We start from the raw sequence: 26,042 nt of genomic DNA on the forward strand, positions 1-26,042 counted from the left end.
ACAGGTGACAGGTAGCTATTTGGTTTTCAATTTTAATTTCTCCTATTTTGCTTTCATTACCAATGTTAGTTGCTCTAGCTTGGTACTGGCTGGCTAATCCCTTCCCAACTAATGCTGCTTGAAAATAGTATTCTGGATAGCCCTACTTACTTTACATTGGCTTTCCTATTTGTCCCTTCCGATAGTGCCTGCATGCCATGGAGACTCAAGTAATCATCAACTTCCTACCAACGGTGCTGATGCAGCTGTTCGGGGTGCTCACAGCAGCAACCAAAGAAACCCATGAGATTGCAGTCAACTCTCTGCGGTCAGTTGTCCACTTGTGTAAAAAAAAAAAAAGTGTGGCTGCAGTTTGTACTATTTAATACAGATAAAAACACAGTATAACACTGCTCTGCTTCTGTGCCTTACAGTGTGATCATACATATAGTCTCCAGATGTCACGAGGAGGGCCTGGAACACTACCTGCGCTCTTTTGTGAAGGTAACCTACCAACACAAACACCGCTACATGGGTTGTAGAATCAAAAATAATTCCATCATTGATTTGTGTGTTTTTTTTCTCTTCTTAGTATGTGTTTGTAACCAACAACCCCGCGTCGGGACACTCAGCGACCACCCATGAGGTGCTGGCCACCGCTGTAACAGCCACCCTCAAGCAAACTGCTGATTTCAACACCAGCAACAAACTGCTCAAGGTGTGTGCTCTGGCTTTATCCATACAGGTCCTGCATCAGTCCAGTTGTAGTACCAATATTAAACAGCAGGTGGCATACTATCCTTTAAAAATCTCATCTCAAAATCTCAGGCTCATGTCCTCGAAACATAAAGTCAAATTATCACTTCCATTGTGACCACTTCCAGAGAAGATATCCTTCATCACTTGCTGCTTGTACTGTAATGTTATCTCTGTGACATTCAGGAACACATTTTCATATGTCATACCTATTGGGGATGGCGCAATGGGTGTGACACATACCTTTGGTGTGGGAGGTCTGGGATCAATTCCCACTGTTATACATCAACTAATGTGTTCCTGAGCAAGACACTTAACCCATAATTGCTCCAGAGGCTTGTTACCTCTGACATATATAGCAATTGTAAGTCGCTTTGGATAAAAGCATCAGCTAAATGACCTGTAATGTAATTTAATTTCCAGTGATCAACACTGTTCTTTCCTCAGAAGCTTATTAGCATATTGGGAAACACCCATAGTAGTGTAACTCCAGTCCTCTTTTATCCCTTCTCTGTAGTACTCCTGGTTCTTCTTTGAAACCATGGCCAAATCCATGGCCCAGTACCTGCAAGAGGGCAACCGCATAAAGGTTGGTTTTAAGGAATTTCTTCTTCCTTTGCACAATTAAGACTGAGCAGCTAATCCCATCCGGGTGTTTTACAGTGTGAGTCTTTTTTGCTTGTGACACGACCCGAAAGTTCAAAGGTTTATTCCTGGCATGGATCTCACAAGCAAATTTCTACCACGTGATGTTTTTAGAAACATGTCAACACATTTAAACAAACCTCACACACACTTAAAGAAAGAACGGGAGACTCATAGCGGATCATTAAGCCGTGTGTATATTCCACATTCTGATGCCGTGGCCATCTGCATTTTGTCTGGGTTGTAACAAGCAATGCCAGATGTTCAGCAGTAAGCAACGTGATGGCTGTAGCTGTATGCTGCTGTTAGTAAGATGTTTAACTGCAATCTGCTTAGAGAAAATCTATCTATACTGTATACCTTTCTATATACTGGAAATCTGTCTGTGTAATGTTTCCGACTGTTTGACATTTTAACTTGTTGATGCATTTAATTCAAGTGACCCATTATTACATCTTTGTCCTGACCATCTCATTAGATGCCGCGGGCCCAGCGCTTCCCCGACAGTTTCCACCAGGCGCTCCAGTCGCTGGTGTTGTCCATCATGCCACACATCACCATCCGTCACATGGAAATCCTCGAGGAAGCTCGCTGCGTCAACCTGAGCCTGGCCAATTTCATCAAGGTGTGAACGCCACATGCAAAAACATGAAACGCACTTGATTTAACTTACTAAAGGCTGATTGTTGGGGAACTTACTTACTCTTCAGTAAGTCCTACCTGAGTTAGTTTCTGATCCTCAAGTTGTACAAGTCGTAGTGTCTTGAGCATGTGTCAAACTCAAGGCCGGCGGGCCAAATCTGGCCCCTCGCAAATTTTGACTCAGCCTGCATATAGGTTTGGGTTCACAATAAATTTTGGCCCGCCTAGATTTGTGGCAAACCAAAAAGACGGGAAACTGTTTTTCAAACTGTAATTACGCGACACTCAAAGCAAAATTTGGAAGATTTCCTGACTTAGATACTCAGAAATTCCCACACGAACAGTGAGTTTGCGTATTTGAACCTGTAATCAGAATGATTGTTCTGCTTGATTTGCTAAACTCTATGATGGCTAGGGAACTTCTTTTGCTAACTGTTTTAAAGGTCTGGTGTGTAACGTGTTTAGTTGTTCATTATCAAAATCTGTGTTGCCCGTTCACAAACTTGTCCTTTTTCATGAATATTTACCAGCAACATCAATTCCAAGTATTCCTTTTGGCTTGAAATTTTACATTTGCATTCGCATGAACTGGGGTAGACGCTCCATATTCATGCTCCATCTTGAAATACGTTAGCCGATAAGGGACATACAGGACATACTGCTCCGCCTTTCACGTTTTCGCTGTCACATGATAAACTCACAGGTGCTGCTAATGGGTATCGTAGCTTCCCGGCATGTTTGAAGAAGGAAACATGGAGGACCACACGTATTCAAAATCCAAATTTCAGGAACAGGAGTCTTCTTCTTCGCCCAGAAAAAGAAAAAGGATATTGAAAAGAGCAAGAGACCGGCTTTTTGAAGCGCGAAGGCTACCGTAGTTGTTATACGTACTTTGAACTGCGTGGCGCGAGAGAGTTGATTGTGATATATGATCTCAACGCTAGATGGGAGAAATTCCTACACATTGGACCTTTAAGGCTTTAAGGCAATAAAATCATGTCAATAAACTGTACATGTCTGGCCCTTGATGTGATTCTCTTTTTCCAGTGTGGCCCTTAGTGAAATTGAGTTTGACACCCCTGGTTGAGCTTCTTACATGGCTCTTCCTGCCATTATATGCTTTTATTTTAATTTGTAACTCCCCTCCAGAACACAACAGTCTCAAAAATGTGTTTGTTTTGTCTCTTATCACACCTATTGCATATTCTATAGCAGCATATGTGCTAACCACGCTTTCTCCTTTCTCAGAGGTGCCTGACCGTCATGAACAGGGGCTTTGCCTTCGGCCTGGTCAATCACTACATGTGTCATTTCGGTCTCAAAGATCCCAAGGTACATGATCCGACTCAGTGGGAGACACAACAACTGCACACTTCAAGATCCAAGGCCATTGAAAAGAGTAGAATAATAAACTTAATTCCTGAAAATGAACTTAATTAAACTTATTTTGTTTTACTGATAAGATATTTTGGACAACTTGTTGTGTATGTCACATGTACATAACAGACAGACGTGCTGTTCCTCCTTCCCTACCTGCCACTCTGTCTATATCTGTACCAGCTCATTTGACTAACAAATTAAACCAACATGCCCTGCAGGCTTTGTTTGAGAAGCCCTGTTAGCAGCCTCAAGGGTCATATTGATATTACATTTATGCGTTATCTATGTTTGCCACAGGTGCTGACTGAAATGAAATTTGATTTCCTGATGACAGTATGTAACCACGAACACTTCATCCCTCTTAACCTGCCCATGGCTTTCGGGCGCACCAAGCTGCAGAGGGTACAAGGTGAGAGTCAGATATCAAATCCTGTTTTCCATTGAATGCATTAAGCTTCCTACCACATATGTAACCACTGGCTAGCTCTCACATGACCCAACACCCCTTCACCGATCTCGTTCTGACCTGCATCCACCACACTGATCCCCTCTGTTAACCGGATTGTTTGGCCCATGCATACACTAGGTCTGTGATTGAGCAGGTGGAAAGTCACAACCACCTGCTGTCTATAATAGGGATGTACCGAATCCAGGATTCAGCTTCAGGTTCGGCCGAATATTGGGCTTTTTGACGGGGTTCGGTTTCTGCTGAACCTTAGAATTTTTGCTGCTCGTTAGCTAACGTTAATAAAAGCACTTCCTGTGACGGTTCGCAGTAAAACTAAATTACTGTTAAACAAATAAGGTCGTGTACCTTTTCACATATCAGCTCTAAATCAAGTACTGTAAATCATGTAAATAGTGAGTTTTAATCACACTATAATTGACCATTTCCTTTAGACTGTTTTAAACTAAACAACATGAATTTCTACACACACTGGTTGGCGAAAATTTGCCAAACAAAATTGTAACTCATCTGGCGATAGCTATGTGCTTTCCAACGATGTGAAAAGAGTGTGTTAATTCAACATTAAGTTGTTACATGTAACTATTTTAGAGGCTGTGGACGTCGTTTACTTCATTAATGTGTTTACTGTGTTAATGGACTGAGGATGGGAGTAGGATTCGGTATTCGGCTTCGGTTTCGACAGAATCTTAACCAGTGGATTCGGTATTCGGCCGAACCCCAAAAATCTGGATTCGGTGCATCCCTAGTCTATACCCGCTTAAAAGTTTACCCAACACTCGTTGACACCACATTTGACACAACCACAAGTGAAAAAGCAAACAACTGTGTGCTGTGTAAATGCTGCATGGATTGTTTACACTTTCACCCCCAATTTCTTTATTTTTACTCCCAACCCCTCTCTGTTTTTTTTTTGTGTTTTGCTTGTGGTCAGATTTTATTCCGTATGCGACGGAGCTTTTTGGCCCTGTAGGTAGGTGATGCTCCGCGCACCATACTCTACATCAACGCCACCACCGTTTTGTTTGCTGCCGTACGCAAACGACCTGCACCTCCTTCTTCTGACCTGCACTAACCCGCCATCCTGTCAGCTCCCCCCCCCTTTTTCTCATAGGACACCTATTCACTCAATCAGCACAATGCTAATGCTAGGCTAACGCCTTCACGTGCCTGAGCCTGTGTGTCGTAGAGGAGAGGAGCTTGGCTGTTGTTTGGAAATTGAACTGACCACTGTTGTCGTAGTGACTTGCAAACACTACAACGGCAACATCTTTGTGGAAGCTGCGGTTTTCTCTCGGCCTCTCTTTCTCTCTCAGCCTGCCTGTCTGTCTGTCTCTGTCATTCGAGAAGATAATTGCAGATGGGCGCTCAGTTCCCAGGCTGCATTGCCTGTCTTGATATTAACACAGCATTATTGTGAAACTGTATGTCACGTTTGTGTTGAAACCGACAACTTCTCATTTCCAGTGGCACGTCTCTCTTAATATTGTTGATTTATTGGTCTTTTCTGAATATGCAGTCTGTTTTTACAAAATTATACATTTCCTAATGTAGTTATTGAGTCATGAATTATTGTAATTCCTCTCTTTTTGGTGTAATTTATGTCTCAATGGTTGCGGTATGTGGTTTTGTTAAGATTCTGTTGCATATTTGTTTGGAAAGTTGCACTTTGAATGTTTGTATTACATTACAGCTTACTGCAACACTTTTGATTATATTGCATGTACTGAGTAATGCAGTTAGATTTTAACTATCTTTAAAAAAAAAAATAATAATTTCACAAGACCAAACAGTTCCTCAATCTTAGTTTAAGAGAGTGTCCCAATAAGCCATGTTGTTATCAGTTCAGCCCATACTTGTATATTGACACTTCCCGTCTGTCCCAACCACAGAGCAGAGTCTGGAGTTCAGCCTGACAGAAGAATACTGCCGTAACCACTTCCTAGTTGGCCTGTTGCTGAGAGAAGTGGCTGAGGCCTTGCAGCAAGGGCCCGAGGTCAGACAGCTGGCCGTGAGCGTTCTCAAGAACCTTCTCATTAAACACGCCATGGATGATCGCTACACTGCATTCAAGGTGAGGGAGGATGGGGCACTTCATGATGGAAGGAAGAAAAGACAAGCAGAACAAAGTCATTGTTCATATGAGTTACATTTGGAGAGTGACAGTAACAACACTCGCAAGATGAGTCATAACTTTGTATCATACACACTGATAACACTGAACTTCATGTCTTGTCTTACCACCTTGCCATCTTTTTGTCTATTATTTAAAACTCACTTTACTTTTTTTTTAAAGTTTGATTTTATTGATAATAATGCAAGAATCTGCAATATTATCATTATCTTTCCTCAAACAACAGAAATGGCCCGGGGGAACAGCTGGAAATGATCTCATCCTGTTTGTTAAATGAAAAAGGAAAATAAATGCTGAATATGAAACCAAATGACCTGTTAAGTCACGTAGTAGTGTGTACAGTATATCCATCATTTACAGAAGTTTAAGATAGATAGATAGAAGAAGATCCCAAATAAATGTTACTAATTCACCATCAAACTAGGTCAGATGTTGACCTGATTAAGTAAAAGTCAGTGAAGCAGCCACTGAAGTATGACACATGCACACATTGGCTCACACCTTACAGTACAACCTATCAGATCCTTATTGTTTACACGCAAAAAGTTAATATGTCATAGGCTTCAAGTTTGTACATGCGATAAACTGCGGTGTAACTGTTTGTTCTCCCGTCCAACAAGTACCTGCCTACTGTACCAAATGTCTGTTATGCAAACAAGCCTGTGTTAAGAGTGCAGGACCCATTGATAGCAGCTGGGCGTGGTTGGCTTTTGAATAGCGTGTGTGCAGGCAACAACTATGTATTTAACTTGAACCTACAATGGTCTTCTCTTATTACATGTGTGGTCATTTTGTCTGCCCCTGTAACTTCATTTAATGTCACTCTACAGTATTAATACATACATTTGACAGTTTGATCAATGCATTTATTTATATGAAAAGCTCATCTAGTCATATTTAATGTTTCAGAACCAGCAGGCCAGGATCTGTTTGCTCTACCTGCCACTTTTTGAGCTGCTCTACCAGAACCTGAAGCAGCTGTCTGCCCAGCCGCACACCTCCAGCCCCGGGCTCGGCCTCAATGTGAGTCCCCTTGGAACCCTGGATGGCCACAGTAGGGTTACATAGTGCTCGGTTACTGCTTTCTTTTTTGTGATTAACAATTTTTTTTTTTTTTAAATACAAAACATACAACTCGCAAACAAATATGACACAGTAAGTCCAGACCATTCAACTAAATAGTAACAAAATAGACCATAAACCAAAATAAACATATGTATAAATGACAGTACCATAAGCCCATCGTACACGTCTCTCCCACCCCCGCACAAAGCTTGTTAGGAGCCCTCCAGAAAGTTCAGGTACTTTCCCCATTTTCTAGTATGGACATCCAATCTGACAAACCGTTCATATGACATCTTTTCAAACGCCGCCACCCTAGCCGTCTCACCAGCCCACTCCTGAATAGACGGCACCCCTTCATTCTTCCATCCCTTTTAAAATCTGTTACTGCTTTCTAATGCAAACTTGCAACACTGCCGTCTACTCCCTTCAAAATGTCTTGTTTATAACATTGAGAAAAATCTGAAAATCCGAGCCTCAATCATCAGGTGAAGAGGAAGCTTGTTTCAAATACAAAGGAGCCTTAAATCATCTGCACGTAACGAAAAGCCAGTTGTGGCTTGAAACTAGGACTGCTTCATAATGGGAAAAAATCATAATCACGATTATTTTTGGTCAGTATTGAAATTACGATTATTTGACACGATTACTCATTGGCTTTTTGAAAGATGTTACAATTATTGAGTTTAAAAAACAACAACAGTGAAGCAGTTAAACAAATCAACAGTGAAAACACCTTGAGCTGTGAAATTTCTCTTAATACTTTTTTCGGTTTATAGCTTTTTTTCTCATTCAGAGCACAAGACAAAATAAGAGTTCACTTGCAAAACGTAATGTGCAAAATAATCGTTTTTCTCGATTGCTCTGTTTTTGTGATCGTTAGGAGACAAAATCGGAATCACGATTTAAAACTGAATTAATTGCACAGCCCTACTTGAAACGTTGTTTTTTCCTTTAATGTAATAAAGAAGATTTTAACAGGCGCATTTGACAGTGTTGGAAGTTCTTTGGAAGGATTCACAGTTAAAGTTTATTGGACTCTGTGTCTGGAAAAGACAGATTGGTGTGTTTTCAGCTTGAAATTGTATCTGTCTCAGAGTGCCTGTACTAGGGCTGCACGATATGACCTCAAATCAAAATCACGGTTAATTGCACATTTTACCTCGATAACGATAAATGAACGAAAATTAAAAGAAATTGTAATTTCTTTTTTTTTGTCCTCATAGTTCATTGGCAAGGTTTGTACTGTAACACTGTACTGATACATTTTTGATTAATCGTCCAGCCCTTGTCTGTACCTTAAAAAAAATTGACTTTCACATATTGTTTATTATAAAATCTGTCGTGGAAGTGTTCCAGTATGTAACAGTTTAGTTGTACTCAGTTTACCGAGAGTTTATTTCTTCCATCTTGTGGTTGTCCAGGGCTCCAGAGATGACCTGATATCAACCGGCTCCACAGACAGCAGGAGAATCAGCACTGCAATTGAGAGAGACCATGGTGAGTTCAGAACTGCAGATACTTCCCAGCACACAAGGCATCTGGCCTCTTCCTGTTTACAGATCCTCCATTATCATCACCACAGAGGCAATATTTATGTTACACGCATCTTGGTCCATTAGCAGCACTCTCTCTCTCTGGCTGTAGCTGTACATTGTTTATTTCTTTTTTTGGGAATGGGCACTGCATACATTATAGCACTTACCAGAGGCCGGCTCTTCTGTGATAATGGAGACATTTTAGTTTGCATACTAGGGCTGAACGATTAATTGTTTTCAAATCAAAATCGTGACTTAAGAGAATGTGATTAGCTAATCGTGAACACCGCGATTAATCGAATGTGAAATATTAAGTTGAATGTGTGGTGTAACATTTGATGTAACATTTTTTATTACTCTTTTCATTATGATATTTACATTTTTTTTCATAAGATAAATGCTGGATTGTTTACAGAAATCTCCTGTTTTCAGTGGATTTTTCATTTATTTTGTATTACTCTATTTAACATGATCATAGAAGGTGCAATATGTAGCTAAAAAAAATAATCGCGATTTCAATTGTAATCTGGCTGGAAAATCGCAATCAGATTTTTTCCCCCCAATTTCATCAGCCCTATTGCATAGCATTTGCAAGTGACTTGAATTGATGTTGTCAAGATGAAAGGACTATCCCTTCCTGACAGCACAATATCCATCAAACAACAGTGGGAATGGGACATTAGCTCACCCCTCTCTACCTTTATGCATTAATTGTGGGCCTGTCCATTGTTAAAGAGATTTTGGACTGAGGTAATAGATATTTTAAAAATTATTCAGAATGTTCAATATTCCTTAAAGCTTTAGTGCGTAACTTTTTGATATTATTGAACGTCCATTACATTCAAGCCATTGCCAAATGAGTTGCTACCAATTTAATTAAGACTATCAGCTCCACACAACTCTCTCTGTATTTCTCAGTATGACTATGTTCAGAAGATTGTGTCGTCCGGCAACTTTCCCGCACAGAAACTCAAGTGAAGATAATTACCTCTTCTGAAGAGTCCATCATGTTTTTTTAATCCTCTGTGTCCTCCTTGGTTACCAGCAACTGCGTGGAGGAGGGGTGGGGGCGCACGATCACGGAAGGCTTGTATCATGTGGACGCGCCGACAGTTTTGTTGTCATTACTTCAAATTCCTCATGGGGGAAACAGAAACTATGCACTATAGCTTTAATGCCCTATTGTATGTGTATTGGGAAGCAGACTGGAAAATATACAGGCAAGATCTGTACAACGTATAGTTGCACTAGCTTTTCTCTCCATAAAGAGGACTATACTTGTGAATTGGAAAACGCAAATTAGACTGCTATAACAAAGATAACTGGTTGAAGGAGTTTCTGGATTTGCTTACTATGTTATATAATGTATGTTTGTAAGGTATTTTGTGATTTATGTTGTTGTTATTGCCTTTGTTTTGTTTTTCTTTTTGTTAAAATACATAAAATAAAAAAGACGAAAGGACGAGGATGTCACAGCAACAACAATGGCAAAAAGCAGTAGGAAATAGACATTGAGTGCAACAGACAAGATTTTTAATCTATGTTCACTATCACCTCCTTTTATTAGGCTAGATTCTGATTAAACTGTTGAACTGAGGTAGAGATTGTGATGGAATCTTCCCATTGTGCTTTAAAGTTCCCACATTATGTGAATTTTCAGGTTCAAACTTGTATTTTGGGTTTCTACTAGAAAATGTTTACCAGCTTTAATATCCAAATACATAAAAACACACATAATTTTTTCCCATACTGTCTATCTGAATATACCTGTATTCACCCTCTGTCTGAAACGCTCCGTTTTAGCGCCTGTCTCTTTAAGCCCATCTCCCGAAGAAAAGCACAGTCTGCTCTGATTGGTCAAGTCTCTGCACCATCATTGCAGCCGGGGAATGACACTTCCTACCTATATATAACTTAGTTGTGACATCACACGCGTACAGAAGTCCTGACGGCTCGTTAAAAGGCACCGTTTCTGAATACGGGCTGTGTGCATTTCTCTGTGGATTGAGCATTTTGATACTTTTACAGTAAGCACCTCGACCTGCTTTTTTACAATATGGGACCTTTAAAATATTAGTTTGTGAAAAGGTTCAGTGTTAAATGTTTAAAATAGTTCTCCAGCAGTTTGGTATTGCATTTCCAAGAATAGAGAGATTAAGAGAAAAGAAAATATCCTGACCTTTAGTCTCTTCACAAACTTCCCAAAATGCAATTCAATAGCTTAATTTCCCCGGTGACATAACTTAGGGTTATGTTCTCAGATTTTACGATGCCTCTCCAGAGCCACGAAAGACTTCATACAACTGGGTTCACATGCTCAGTATTATTTCCTATGAGTAGTAAACAGATATTGCCGTTTGAAAATCAGTAGACTTATCCCTTGATATGGATGGCTTATTAATTTCTGTGTATCTGCCAGATATCATGTGGGAAGCCAATAATACAGTACTAATGGGTGTGTCAGTGCATCTGGTATCTATTTTGCATCTAATATTAGCCTAAAATCAGTATTGTGTTTGAGAGAGTATCAGTATCTCCCCTAAATTTGCAATTTGAGTCATTGCTTATTGTGCTGCTTTCAATTGGCATTAACAATGCTGCACTGTGTTGGCTCCAGGTCTGCCAGCTCAGAACGGCCATGTTGTGAGGAGAGAGGACTCCAGATGCTCTCTGTTTATGGACTCAGGAACACCAGACAGCACTGAGGTGAGAACATTTCACACCTGCCGACCCACTGCCAAAGACGTCATCATAAGTAGCCCCAGCACAGCCTGGCACATGGGTTACGGCCTATCTTTGCTTTGTTGCACTTTAAAGAGTTTGAAAAAAATCAAACCCTTTTCATAGGATTTGTACAACTCTATTAATAACCAATGGGCTAAGACTCATGTCACGTACACACACTGTTTTGGATACGTATCTGAAGACTCCACAGTACATTTCCTCATAACAAACTCTCATGAGAGTCATTTTTCAAGAAAACATCTCCTTATTGCTTTTTGAAAAGTACTACATTGTCCACTCAGTGTGACGTGTCTGCTGTCTCTGAACACAGGGCCAACATAACAAGTCCTTCACTGTTCCTGCTGTGCAACTGTTGCACATCAAATAAAATGGGATTGCATTGAATCAGTTTTCATTTAACACACGCCAACGACTACCATCGATTTGATGTTAATGTGCTTTTGGAACGAGAGACGCCACATTTTTTGTGCTGAAGGAGACATGCTAATACTACTGAAAAACAGAGGCTTATTCATGTTTCCTGCTCTGATGCCAGAGCTTTATATGCATCCGCTGTCTCGTCATGCATCCAGATGTTGAATAAAGTAGGACTGGAGTGGATTATTTATCATCTGTATAAATACATACTTGCAGTACTTTTCAACACACCTCCTTTGGTTTATGGTAGCTGATAATTTGAAACTAATGGTTAAAACTTCCTTGCAACTTTATGTTACTTCTTGGCCACAACTTTTCCTAAACTTTACCCATTACATAAAGTAATATTTTTCTTACTGTCAACAAATCCCATGTGCAGACCCAAAGCAACAATGAACTGATCTTACTAGCATGTACTAATTAACTCCTGATATGTCTCATTCCTCTGTGTCATAGAGCTCCATTGTTAACACATCTGTGAGACACTCCATTGCATTAAGTGACATTCTTTTTCTTTTCGGGAAAGCTTTTGAAAAGGTTTCTTTCTTTCTTTCTTTTTTCGTATTTGTTTGATCTTATTGATTTTGTAAACAATGTTTAGAAAAGTGCTTATATAAATAAAGTTTATTATCATTATTATATATGGTAATTTTAGTCTATCGTCGAATCATCTTGTGGATTTTTGCGCGCAACAATCACAAAAAAACTCCACATTTTTCTGGAAGGACTGGTTAGTTAGTATAAATACTGTATGTACATGAAATAACTCAAAACAAAAAAAACCAATATGAAATACAAAAGACAAACAAATGAATATCTACAAATAATTTTGGTAAAGATTATAGATCTCAGTATTGTACTGACATAAAGCAGGTAGGCCCACATGCTTGCAGTAATAAATGTTTCTTTTAATATCTCACCATTGTGTGTGTGTGTGTGTGTGTGTGTGTGTGTGTGTGTGTGTGTGTGCGCACATGCACGTGCTGTTCCAGCTGCAGAGACGTGGCTCCACCATGAGCAGCAGCCCCATGCCTCCCATCGGCAGACTGGGACAGTATGAGATCAGGGGCCTCCTGCTCTCCTTCCTGCACATCGTCAAGACCTTGTCAGAGGGTCAGTGATGATCTCTAACCGCACGTCAGAGTCAGGCCTTCATTCACCACACACAGGATATGACATAACTGTCCCTTCTGCTATTTCAGGATAGAGTCTACTCAGAATCTTGGCTTGGGTGTTGCACGAACAATGAAGTCCTCTAATATCAACAGTGACTTATTTAAACACATCTGACAAGGCATTGATTAATGGTTGGTTAAAAAAACAACACATGGCTTTATTTTTGTCCACAGACACTCTCATGGCCTACTGGAACAAAGTCAGCCCTCAAGACATCATGAACTTCCTCAGCTTGCTAGAGTGAGTAGTGTACAAAAAAAACCAAAAAACACACACACACACACACACACACACACACACACACACACACACACACACACACACACACACACACACACACACACACACACACACACCCCATAATGGCCTGTTGTAATGCAGTTAACAAAGATTAAAAGAGACTTGAGACTTGAGTTTTTGAAAAAAAAAATACCAGGACTGAAAACATGAAAGTAAATTGAGCTCCTGCTAATATGTTCTATTATTTTCACTCTCCCTGCAGGATCTGTCTGGTTCAGCTCCGTTACATTGGGAAAAGGAACATTGTCCGGTAAGTCTGAAAAACCAACAGCACTGTAATTCATTAAGGTCTCCCTTATCTTCTTCACGTATCTGAATTGAGTTGTGCAGCTCCTGAGTTTTTCCTTAACAGTGACTAAAGTTGAGATGGAGATGATTATTCATGCAGTTATTTGGTCTCGTTTAGATCATTGTAATGCTCTTTTGACCTGTTTGAATCATACTTCCCTGTACCGTCTTCACATTTTTTCCCCACTACACTGGCTTCCTATCAAATTTCGAATTCATTTTAAAGTACTGGTGCTAACTTTTAGAGCCCTGCATAACATAACTCCCCAGTATGTCACTGACTTCCTCCAACCTTGTATGCCAAAATTGGGCTCTTAGATCAACTGACCTAAATTTGCTGGATGTCCCTCGGACCCACTACAAAAATCTTTGGAGCGCTCTCCCCTTATAGCGATTCCTAGACTCCTGTGATGCTTTTATGAAACCGTTGAAAACCTTCTTTTTTTTCCAGACAGGCTTTTGATTAGCCTATCCCAATGACTTTTAATTGCCTCTGCCCTCATTCATCTGCTGCTGCAGTGATTTAAATCGTGTCAGCCCTGTGCTGTGTATTGTTACCATCTGTCATTTTTTATTGCTTGTACTGTGTTTTTGTTTTCAATGTTGTGATTTTGTATCTCTAAAGGGTGCTATATAACTAAACCTTACTTACTTACTTGACGTAATAATTTAACTTGCAGCATGTACACAATCAGAAGTAAGTTACTTGCAAGATTTGAAGAAATATGGTCAAAAGACATTCTGCTAAAAACCAAAACTACGAACTTATATTCAAATGAAACATTATTATGGTCCTGAACTATATGTTACAGCAACCTTATCGAGAGGTCAGAGGTCGTTGGCGGCTCAGGTCGGGCGAACTATGTGTACTAGGAGAAGTTGAGAACGAATCACATTTTCTCCTGTATTGTCCGTATTATGAGGAGTTAAGAACGCCGATCTTACATAAAATGTCAGTCCAAAATCCTGAAATGTTCTGGTGCACGGATGATGACCAATTGGAGTGGTTGTTTAAATTTAATATTTTTAAGTTGATGACTTTTGTTCCTAAAACCTGGCAAAAAAGACTAGAAGGTTTATTTGTTTTCGGTGTATGTGGTTACTTTGGCATCTGGTCTTTTGTCCTAGGTAATGGTGTATTGTACTGGGCATATTTTATTTATTATGACACAATAATACAAAAAAAGATTCACATATATTTACGTATTACTTTATGTTAATATAATAGGTTACATACTGTATCTGCAGGGTCTCATTATCCTTTCTGTATCTCCGTCTCTTCTCTTTCAAACAAATACATGAGCTCTCTCCGTGGATGTATTTTTCATACAGGAGTCAGGACATATGCGTACCGAAGCTGTTCTCCTCAGACAGGAAGTCTCAGACGATGCCGGCTATGCGCTGCAACCGAGCCAGCCTCATGCAGACGAAGTTACACCAGTTCAGCACCATGGAAACCTCCCTCACTCTTAATATCGGTAACCACACAAACCAGTTCATATGCAAAACTGTAGGTCACACTTTATCGTCTGTTTATTTTCCTCCCCTTCATAATTTCCTAACAACAAAGGAACTGATATGTAATTGCGCTCTCCTCGAAAAGTTCATTAATAGGACTTGTTGAAAAGGTGTTTTTCAATGTAGTTGTAAATTACAGGAGAGTATACAATTTAAACAATATGGAAAATAAAGTTTTCCAGTAATTCCATTAATATTTGCATAGGTTTAAATGGAGCTCTGGAAGTCTGTTTTCTCTACACAACCATGTAACTGCTATATCATTTCCAGGTTCTTTACAAAAAACTCAAATAAATCAGTTGGTACATATTACTGTCTCTTTGATTAGTGGCAAATTGTATAACCCAGGAAATGATCTAGGAAATTATTATGAAATTACTGGACCAGTAAAAAAAGCCATACCGAATTTGACATGGGCAAACCCAACAGTAAATGCTGCCCCTCCAGCCAAACAAACAAGTACAATGGCAGGGGTGGCAGTAGCTCAGTCTGTAGACCAAAGTACGGTGGTGGTACTGGCAGTACGGTGCCCAGTTCACCTCCTGGACACTGCCAAGGTGCTCTTGTACATGTGCATGTATGTATATTTCAGGTCTGTGTGTAATGTGTGTTCTAACAGATAACAACAGAGTGAAAAATTCCCCTTGTGGGATTAATACATTATTGTTATTATTATTATTAACCTTTTCAATAATTTAATTAATTCCTTTGTATTATCTTAATTCATATGTTTTTCTAGTAAGCGAAGAGTCAAAAGACACTTAGAAATGACCGCTTTTATGACAATCTTTTCTCTCTAATCTCTAAAAATCTAATACTTTAGCCTGACTAAACCAAGCAAGTGTTGAAACCTGGAAGAAAGACTTGTTTAAACATGACTACATAAGTTGGACTTTGAACCCTAAGTGAGGAGATGGCCACACGATTTGTAAACCTCACATGGTCAAGGTCTGGACACACACACACACACACACACACACACACACACACACACACACACACACACACACACACACACACACACACACAGTCACACACAGTCACACACAGTCACACACAGTCACACACAGTCACACACACGTACGAGGCACAATTCCAGTGAAATGTTATCTCATCAGCTCCTTCAACTTGTGGAGTCATCATGACTCGGCATGATTCTGCATGATTCGGCATAACGAAAGAACAACTGCCAGAGTCATTAACATACTGATCAGCATTCATGAGGTGCTTTGCATTGACTATTTATGGTTAAATATGGGCGTGTACAGGGCGGGATAAGAGGGTGATGCACGTACGCACACTTGGGGGGTAATCTGTGATTTATAAATGGAACATTGCTTACAGATGAAAACAGGAAGCAGATTGTCTGACGTTATCTGCGGTTGAAAATCACCAGGGTGTAAGTTGAAAACAGAGGGAGAAAGAACAACAGTGGCGAAAAGTAAGAGCAGGGATTCATTAGCTTGGACTGACGACGCGGTGGAACTGTTACTAAAAGGTACAATATGTAACATTAAGCCTAACGATAAGACTGAAGTGCGTCGTCGTTTCCAAAAAACTCCTTTTCTGCACCCCCAGAGTTTTCAAACCAAAATGGGGGCATCAGTGATCCAAATGCCTTCATTTTACGGGCTCGGAAACCCCTGAATACTGTGGACGCGAGGCGTAAACGTAGCAAAAAATATTTGTTTTTAGTAGGGTAACGTTAGATGTACCCTCAAAGCAGGGCAGACATCAAGAACAGTGCTGATACTTAAACACAATGTGGTAATCATCAGCTTCTTCTACACAGAAGTGAGTAATATTTAGAGGTTTACTCCTCAACGCAGCGGGCCCGGGTTCGACTCCGACCTGCGGCCCTTTGCTGCGTGTCATTCTCCCCTTTCATGTCTTCAGCGTCCTATCAAAATAAAGGCCAAAAATGCCCCCCCCAAAAAAAGAAGAAGTGAGTAATGGATGTGTTTCTTATTCTTTATTTATGTATTCTGTATGTGAACCATTACCACACACTGTATCTTGAAGTTCTTTTTTTAATCTGTGTGTGGGCTCTGTGTGTGTTCTAGGGACAGGGCCATCAGAGGCAGAGATCCATCATCAGGCTCTGCTGGAGGGCAACATCTCCACTGAGGTGTCCCTGAGTGTCCTGGATGTCCTCTCTCTTTTCACTCAGTGTTTTAAGGTCAGCACACACACACACACACACACACACACACACACACACACACACACGTACTACTTACTGTATACGTTTTTTGCCATTAAGTTTGGGGTTAGGCAACTAGTCCCTAGGAAATAATTTAAGTCAATGCTGTGTGTGTGTGTGTGTGTGTGTGTGTGTGTGCGTGCGTGCGTCAGACCCAGCTGCTGGACAGCGACGGTCACAACCCCCTGATGAAGAAGGTGTTTGACGTTTACCTCACCTTCCTCAAAGTCGGCCAATCAGAAGCTGCCCTCAGACACGTGTTCGCAGCGCTCAGGGCTTTCATCAACAAGGTATGTTGACACGCACGCAGGCTGTGGTACTCTTTGTTGTTTGGACACTGCCGACAACATTTCCCACCACGATTAAACAAACAGAAGTGATGTCTAGCCTACGTGTGATCAAGTCTCTCATTGTGCTATTTATAACATTCAAAACAAGGAAATACTGCTAAGTTGAAATGTCATTTATGGAGGATGCATAACAAAAATATAATTTCCTGTTTCCCTGTGTTTGTTGCTGTTGCCTTGTTTCCATATTCACTTGCTGCCTTTTTACTCCTAATATTTCTTATTTTAAAATGTATTACTCACATTTCATTAAGGGAGTAGAAGCCAGCTCTAACCTGATCTCAGATTCTTAAAGTTCCTTAGGGAAGGGACCACCTTCTTCTATAGTGATACAACTGATAGTACAGTATCAGCAGTATCACTGGGCTGCTTGTGTGATGAATCACAGGAGAGCAGCATGGTAGACTCTGTTCTGGCATGTTTTGTTTTGGGTTACAGTAAGAGTGAGAGTGGCTCCTGTAGTATTTTGTGATTCAATCCCACGTACACAGAAAATCCCAAACAAACATTTTATAATTTGTTCAACCTTAATTAATACAGGGTGATCTAATGAGATCAGTTCACTCTCTCTGCATGGGCACCCTGCCTACACAGGACAATACAAGCAGAAGTAAAATTCCAACATTTCGACAAAAAAAAACAAGCATTAAAACTTACAAAATTCTGAATCAAATGTTACAAAGAAAATGGTGAAAGGATAGGAAGAAGGGCATCAAATCATATCATTGAATAAAGTTTGAACATAGTGTGGGAATGAATGTCTGTCTGTAATAATAATCCTCAAACAAAATTCATCAATTTGGATGTATAAATGTCATCTATGATGCTGTTACATTGCTGTTAGGCCGCCCCATTAATAAAGATGTCAGCTTCCCTTTGTGTGCAGCCAGCGGGAGAGCAAGTTAACCCCTGACCCCTAACTCACAGTGAAAATGTTGTTTTTGAAAGACTCGATGCCCACAGATGTGGACTGAAGCAGAATTATTTAGTTAAATGAAAACATGTTGGAAATGATAACATCTATCTTTTTCCAATGCATCTTAAGTTTTGGACTTTACAGCACTCTGGAGTTATTGGAAATGTTTAAATCACACAAGTCCGAAACACTCCTACCCAGCCATCATAGTATAATACTAATAATATTAGTGTAGCCTAATCATTATTTGCAGAAATACCGGATAAAAAAAAAGGTGCATAGGCATACTCGTCCTACCTGGTAACAAATCTCATATTACAGTCTTTTTTTTAGATTTGTTTTTTGGGACACACCGCTCAGGTTCCTTTCTGATGTCTCACTGCCATTTTCCTGCTCTTCTCCCTACATACTTACAGTGTTTTTCTAATGGCATCTCTTTTATCCTTTAACACACTAACACCTTGTCCCGTTAGTTCCCGTCGGTGCTGTTCAAGGGCCGCGTCACGCTGTGCGAGGCTCTATGCTGCGAGGTGCTCAAGTGCTGCGTCTCCAAGCTGGGATGTCTGCGGGCCGAGGTGTCGGCCCTGCTCTACCTGCTGATGAGAAACAACTACGAGTACACCAAGAGGAAGACCTTCCTGCGCACGCACCTGCAGGTAAAGTGGAGCGAGTGTGGGCTTTTGAAGTAGAGGAAGAAACGGAGGAAGCATGTCATCCCTCTAAAGGTCTGGCCTCTGTTCATATACAGTATGTGAACAACAGCCACACTGTCAACAGTTAACACACTTGGTGGTCTGTAACAAGGTCTTTCATGATCTCCATTCTTATTCACCCTGATGTTTAGCCTTTTGTCCACACAAACTCCTCTGAGTACTAGAGATTGACTTTCATTAGGCAAGTAGAGAATGTTGAGATGGCGTTTGGACAGTTTAAACACAGACTGCTGAGTCTGCTGTGTTTCCAGCTCCTCTGTTAACGCAGGAGCAGAATGCCATCCAGCTTTCCATTAGCTCTCACTGGACTCTGGTCAATACATAAACTATTTCCTGTTGATCTGTTTTTACCCTCCTTTCATTTTGTGCTTCTCATCAGCCACTCTATTTTACCCTTTAATCCTTGTTTGTCTTTTTTTTTAATCCATCCCCCCTCTCTTTGCTCCTTTGTTTGTCCAGATCATCATTGCTGTAAGCCAGCTGATCTCCGACGTGGCGCTGTCCGGCAGTTCACGCTTCCAGGAGTCCCTCTCCATCATCAACAACTTTGCAAATAGTGACAAGGCCATGAAGGTATAGCATACATTAACAATATGTGTAGGAAAACAGCCCCTGCTTGTATTTTTTTTGTAATAGATTCAATCGTGTTTTTTACAAGTCGGTGTGAGCGTGTTAACTCCTTTCTGCACAATGCAGTCCACGGCATTCCCCTCTGAAGTGAAGGGTCTGACCAAACGCATCCGCACAGTGCTGATGGCCACGGCCCAGATGAGGGAGCACGAGAAAGACCCGGAGATGCTGCTGGACCTCCAGTACAGCCTGGCCCGGTCCTACGCCAGCACCCCCGAACTGAGACGAACCTGGCTGGACAGCATGGCGCGAGCACACCTCAAGAATGGAGATCTGTCTGAGGTATCAGCAGTAAAGACTTTGAATGATCTCTGTTTCACTTTGTGTCATGTGTTCACATGTCTGTCTCTTATTGTTTTGGTCTTTTTTTGATTGTTACCCGTGTCCAGATAGCTGTCTCTAGGAAAATAACGTACGCCAACAGGACCACAGCTGTTTGACCACTTAATCACATCTTTGCATACACTCTTACCTCTTTACTCCATCACTTACAACAACTATCTCATCAAGACCAGGGTTATTATAGTAAACTACAACGAGACAAACTCAAACTAAATTAAAAACTAAAACCTTCAAGAAAAAACTAACACTAAAAGTCAAACTATATTGCCAGGTTAAAAAAAAAACGAATAAAAATAAAATAAAAAGTAACGTAAATCATTTCAGTTTTAGTTTTTTTTAGCTAATCTATGTATAATACATCACTACTGAAAAAAGGAGACCGCATGAACTTCCGTCAACTCTCGCGACATTCAACCACAGGAAGTGAACGGAGTTGACATGAGGTGGAGCTGTGCCGTGACTTCTTCACATCGGACCCTAAAGTAGCGCTAAACATTAAACATCATGGCTAATCTCCCACCATGTATTCTGTATGTATACGTAGCTACTGTACATACTTCTAAGACGTTATTCCTGGCCCTGAAAATAACAAACTTAAACTACTGTAAAACTAAACCTTTCTGAAAAACTGAAACTAAACTCAACACTAGCAAACACACTCTGAAAACTAACTAAAACTAAACTAAAATGATATCCACAAGTCAAAACTAAAATAAAATAAAAATAAATTTTTTTTTTTTTTTTGCTAACACTAGATATTCACACAGCCAAAGGACATATTAAACATAACGTGATTTGTTTTGTTAGGGGCGTTCACAAACGTTAGTTGACGATAGCTTGTCTGTGTTGCCAGATCTCGTGAGAGTTTAGTCCTGAGACTGAAAAATGCCATTTTAGTGTCAGAATGTTCAGGAGTTACGTGGCTTGTGAAGAATGGCTCCAATTTTTACTTTGGTGACCATGGAGCGAAAGAATCGCTTATAGTCTGTGTTCACATTTACTCCTCCCATTGGAATCAATACACTCAGAACCTGCCGCTAGTCGCCTAAAGCAGGGTTTCCGCGGGGTCTTAAAAAGTCTAAAATTTCAAAATCAATCAAATTCAATTGGCTCAAGTATTGTGTTCTAGGTCTTAAATAATTTGAAATGGGTCTTGATTTTCCTACGTCCATGCAATGCTACCTCTAATGCTCTTTTTTTTTTTTATTATTATTATTATTCCGTGGTGTTGTAGTTTTTTCTTTCGCTAGTCCAAATATAATTTCGCTGTATAACGACTACAAATGAGACCAACATGCAACTTATATAGTACTGGAGCGAGTCTCTTTCAGGTTGTACCACAGACATAAAACGGATTTTATTCTTCAGCTTTGGGGAAGTGCAAGTTAAGCGATACTTAAAACTGAATTTAGGTCTTAGTTGATGTTGTGATAAAGCTCTTAAATTTCATTCATAATTGTCTTAAAAAGGTCTTAAAGAAGTCTTAATTTTGACTTGGTGAAACCTGCAGAAACCCTGTAAAGAGGCGTGGCAGTGGAGAAACACATGTGACACAGATACAGTACAGGAAACTACTCTGAGTTACTCTGGCATTACTAACTGTATCATTCCTGGTCCCTCCTGGACAAAATAAACAAAAATGATTTTAACACATCAATAAATATATACCTACACGGTTTACATAGTTGTACTGCTGCCCTAGGACCTCGGCCACAGGCTGAATAAAACACTGTACCAATGAACTCAGATACAGAATGATGAAAACCTGGAGAGTTCTGTCGGCTTAATACAATGTTTACAGTGTTTGCAATATCCAACATTCAACAGAGAGGTCAGGTCATTTTATTTTGGTATAGCTGCAACAAAAAGTTTATTTCTGGTTAATAAATAAACATTGGCTGTTTCATGCAATGTTCAGTGTAAGCAAGGGAGCCTGATACTGACTTAAAAGCTGAAGTTTATTTATTAATATAGTTATTATATAATGAACACGTTGTCCAGTCTTAAAAGAAATGCTGGGAAACTCTGCTCTTCTACTACTTTACTTTAATGGGCTTGTAATAACAATTGTTCCTCTCCAGAGGAAGGTTAAAGGTCAGTTGTGTTGACACAGAAGTCGAACCTGGGTGGTCCAGTTGATACATTACTAGCTTGAGTTTAAGTGCATTTATTTATATTATATATATTTGTTTTATATTACAAGGAAGGCTTAAAGGGATTTTCACAAAGAGGAAAGACGAGAAGACAGCACAGCAAACCCAGCAAATATCCTAAAACATTTGATTTGGTTTTGGTTTTACTTTCTATTCTATTTTATTTCTACTCTCTATATATATAGTGAGGTTTTCCCTTTCAGTTCCATACAGAAGGGCAATGTTTCCACTCTTGGTCTTGTGTTTCTGCTGTAGAAACGTTCACTAAATCTGCCGGTGTTTGTTGTTGTCTCCACAGGCGGCCATGTGCTACGTTCATGTGGCTGCGCTGGTTGCAGAATACCTGTACAGGAAAAGTAAGGCCCTACGCACATCTACACACAAACACACAAAGACATACACACACATGCACGCATGCACACACACCTCTATGAGCCAGAAGAGTCATTACCACTACAGTTGGACTGAAAACAAGATTACGTGCAGATTAAATTAAGAATACAATACAAACAAGGATTAGACCAGATTATAATGATGTCACTCTTGGCGGGTACTACACACACAACCAAAGGGTCCTACATTAATTTGTTGATTTTGCCGTGCCATTCATTGAATTACGTATTCCTTTATTCTGGTAGTTTGAGGCAGGAGTGAAGTTTGGAAATCCTACAAGGTTGTTCAGGTTCCATTGAAATATACTGCTTTTACCTCCATTTGTGGCCTACACACGTTATTAACTGTAATTAAACACCAAGCAAATTATTAGTTTGCAGAGGAAGGAGCTAAAAAAAGAGTATTTGCTTATGTCAAACTTCAGCCACAATTAAGGAGTTAAATTACAGTCCTAACCGAAACAATAAGGGCGTGAATACAGACAGTACACACAGCTGTACAATGCACCTAACCTTCACCAGCAAAACTCCAGAAAGATTTACCTGCACTGGTGATAAAAGACACGCCCTTTTGTTTACTGACTGTTGTTAGATACAGCATGCAAACATTCCACAGACTGACTATAACAGCAGTACAGTGACATCTAGCAAAAACAAAGCCTCACAATGCTGTTCTTCTTTTTCATGGTCATTTTTTTAATCTAATGCAAAACCTGCTGTCAAATACTCATTTAGGCAAATGTTGTTTTATCTTCAAGTAAGGTCAACGGAAAAAGATAATTTGTGAGGTGCAGCGGTTGGTTGACAGCCAACGCTGTATTGTATATAAATATTTGTTTGCCGTCTAATCCAGAGGCAGCACTGTGTCTGTCATTATGTGATTTATAGTATTAGGTAGTCACGAACTACCACACGTCTCTACAAACAAGTTCCTTTAAAAACAAGTCAATGTGACTGTACATTTTGTCACGACTGATATAAATGTTACATTTATATATTTATATTTAATAGATTTTCTTGTGATTCACAATTTTGTATTTTTATTTTTAACATACAAAACATACAACTCACAACATGAACACCCCCCCCCCCCCCCCCATCACCACCCACCCAGACAAAAATCAAGAAAAGATGACAGTAACTACAATATTCAAGACCATTTAACAAAATAGACAATAAACCATAAACCATATAAACATATGTATAAATGACAGCACCATAAGCCCATCGTACACGTCTCTCCTCCGCAGAAAGCTTGTTAGGAGTCCTCCAGAAAGCTCAGCTACTTTCCCCAGTTTCTAGTAAAGACATCCAATCTGGCAAACCATTTATATGACGATCTTTTCAAATGCTGCCACCCTAGCCATCTCACAAGCCCACTCCTGGATTGACAGCACCCCTTTTTCTACCAATACTTATGATTTTCTAAATAGTTTTTGCTGTGACGCTACACCCGTTGCAACCTCAAAACTTACATACATGAAATACAGTGTTTGCTACAAGGTTTTTGGACATCTACAGTCTGTGAACCAGTTTTTTTTTACTTTGTCTTGTTTTCTTGTCTTGCTGTTTATTTGTTAGAGTTGTTCCCCAGCGGCCTTGCAGCCTTTAAGAAGATTACCTTGAATATTGAAGAGGAAGCTGCCATGAGGGAAGACACTGGAATGCAAGATGTCTATTACACTGAGGTGTGGCCATCCGGACAGGATTAGGTTTCTTGCATCAGCATTGCGAAATTACTTAAGCAACTTAGGCAAAGAACTTAGGCAATAGTTAGTCAATTCAAAAACTGGCTCCGAATATCTGGTCAGATTTAGAATTGTGTTAATTAATCAGATAGTAATTTTGCCTCTTTTCTATTTGAATATTAGTTAGTTCATGCATGGCTGCTTGTGTTTAGACAATATTTAACATTTGAGAACTTAAGCTTCTTTTGTTTTTCTCAAAGTAAGGTATCAAAAATAGTATTGTTTTGGTATTGGCACTGTAACATGAGTATTGTATCAGCACTAGTATTGAAAAATGTTAAATGATACCCATGTTTAAAGTACCCATATTGTAAAAAGAGAGATGTCTTTTTTGATTATAAAGTAGGTCGAGGTGCTGTATAAATACTGTGAAAGTATCAAAACGCCACAGAGAAATGCACACAGCCCGTATTCAGAAACTGTGCCTTTAAAGGAGCCATCAGGACTCCTGTACGGGTGTGATGTCACAACTATATTATACAGTATAGGTAGAAAGTACCATTACAGTACCGTTACAGTCATTCCCCAGCTGCAATAACGGTGTAGAGACAGAGAGTAGTGTAAGAGTGCAGATGCGGAATACAGCTGCGGGGACGCACTGACCAATCAGAGTGGACTTTCTTTTCCGGAAGGGGGCTTAAAGAGACAGGCGCTAAAACAGAGCGTTTCAGAGGGTGAATACAGGTATATTCAGATAGACAGTATGAGAAAAATAGTGTGTTTTTTTTAACATTAAAGCATGTTAACATGTTCTTGTAGAAACCCAAAATACAAGTACGATCCTGAAAATGAGAATAATAAAGGACCTTTAAATCTCAATATTCTATCTGATGACTTGATACTGTTAATGCAGATTCAGAAGAGACCTGTTGTTAATTTTCTACCCCTTTTTAGGAAGTCCTGGTCGAACACCTCGAGGTCTGTGTGGAGGCACTGTGGAAAGCCGAACGCTATGAGCTCATCACGCACATTGCCAAGCTTATTATCCCCATCTACGAGAAGCGTCACGAGTATGAGGTACTGTGACAACATCCCTTAAACAGATATATCATAAACATGCAGCCACTGGTTCTTACCTTTCCTTGCAAAGTGATTTATCAACGTCCCCATGCTTATGAGAGTCTAGTAATCACACCTATGTAAGGTCTTTGGTTTGTAGAAGGATTTTATTGATATAAATACTTGTGTGTAAAGTTTACCACATTAATTTTCCACTCATCATTAAACTCCTCAGCTTCTTAGACTTGTTGACTTGCACCCAAAGAGTTGTTAGCATCTCTTCATCTCATTTTATATTGTTTGCCAGCAGGTCGATATATAAAAGCAGCCACTTTACTTACATAACATGAGACCAGTTTGACCACTCAAACTACATATTTTAATGTCACGGTCTCACTTTTTGGGAATGCAACCTAGTTGTTATCAAGTGCTTTTAATGGCTCATCCTTGTTGCTTTTAAAAAAACAACAGGATGGGGGAAGGTCAGGTCACTGGAGCCTTGTGCCTCCTTACACACAGCGAAACAAGAAGTGAGATTACCTATTATCTATTT

At 39.9% G+C, this 26,042-nt stretch overlaps 1 protein-coding gene across 3 annotated transcripts in view; it reads left to right on the plus strand.

The window, feature by feature from the left end:
* Positions 1-26,042, plus strand: part of dock11 (dedicator of cytokinesis 11) — a 74,151-nt gene that overhangs the window by 35,064 nt on the left and 13,045 nt on the right. For 2 of the 3 annotated variants that reach the window (XM_031288372.2, XM_031288370.2), the window contains exons 24-47: positions 186-307; positions 414-483; positions 572-697; positions 1,253-1,324; positions 1,859-2,005; positions 3,271-3,354; positions 3,700-3,811; positions 4,803-4,841; positions 5,761-5,942; positions 6,912-7,025; positions 8,489-8,564; positions 11,220-11,308; positions 12,757-12,877; positions 13,114-13,180; positions 13,443-13,490; positions 14,861-15,006; positions 17,110-17,225; positions 17,402-17,539; positions 18,986-19,168; positions 19,685-19,798; positions 19,922-20,137; positions 22,649-22,706; positions 24,324-24,430; positions 25,385-25,507. In XM_031288372.2, coding sequence (XP_031144232.1) covers positions 186-307; positions 414-483; positions 572-697; positions 1,253-1,324; positions 1,859-2,005; positions 3,271-3,354; positions 3,700-3,811; positions 4,803-4,841; positions 5,761-5,942; positions 6,912-7,025; positions 8,489-8,564; positions 11,220-11,308; positions 12,757-12,877; positions 13,114-13,180; positions 13,443-13,490; positions 14,861-15,006; positions 17,110-17,225; positions 17,402-17,539; positions 18,986-19,168; positions 19,685-19,798; positions 19,922-20,137; positions 22,649-22,706; positions 24,324-24,430; positions 25,385-25,507 — 2,670 coding nt within the window. The remainder of the gene's footprint in view (positions 1-185; positions 308-413; positions 484-571; positions 698-1,252; positions 1,325-1,858; positions 2,006-3,270; positions 3,355-3,699; positions 3,812-4,802; positions 4,842-5,760; positions 5,943-6,911; positions 7,026-8,488; positions 8,565-11,219; positions 11,309-12,756; positions 12,878-13,113; positions 13,181-13,442; positions 13,491-14,860; positions 15,007-17,109; positions 17,226-17,401; positions 17,540-18,985; positions 19,169-19,684; positions 19,799-19,921; positions 20,138-22,648; positions 22,707-24,323; positions 24,431-25,384; positions 25,508-26,042) is intronic. The other variant, XM_031288371.2, reaches the window with a different exon arrangement.

Source organism: Sander lucioperca, chromosome 17 (genome assembly GCF_008315115.2).
Source record: "Sander lucioperca isolate FBNREF2018 chromosome 17, SLUC_FBN_1.2, whole genome shotgun sequence".
Classification (NCBI taxonomy): domain Eukaryota; kingdom Metazoa; phylum Chordata; class Actinopteri; order Perciformes; family Percidae; genus Sander; species Sander lucioperca.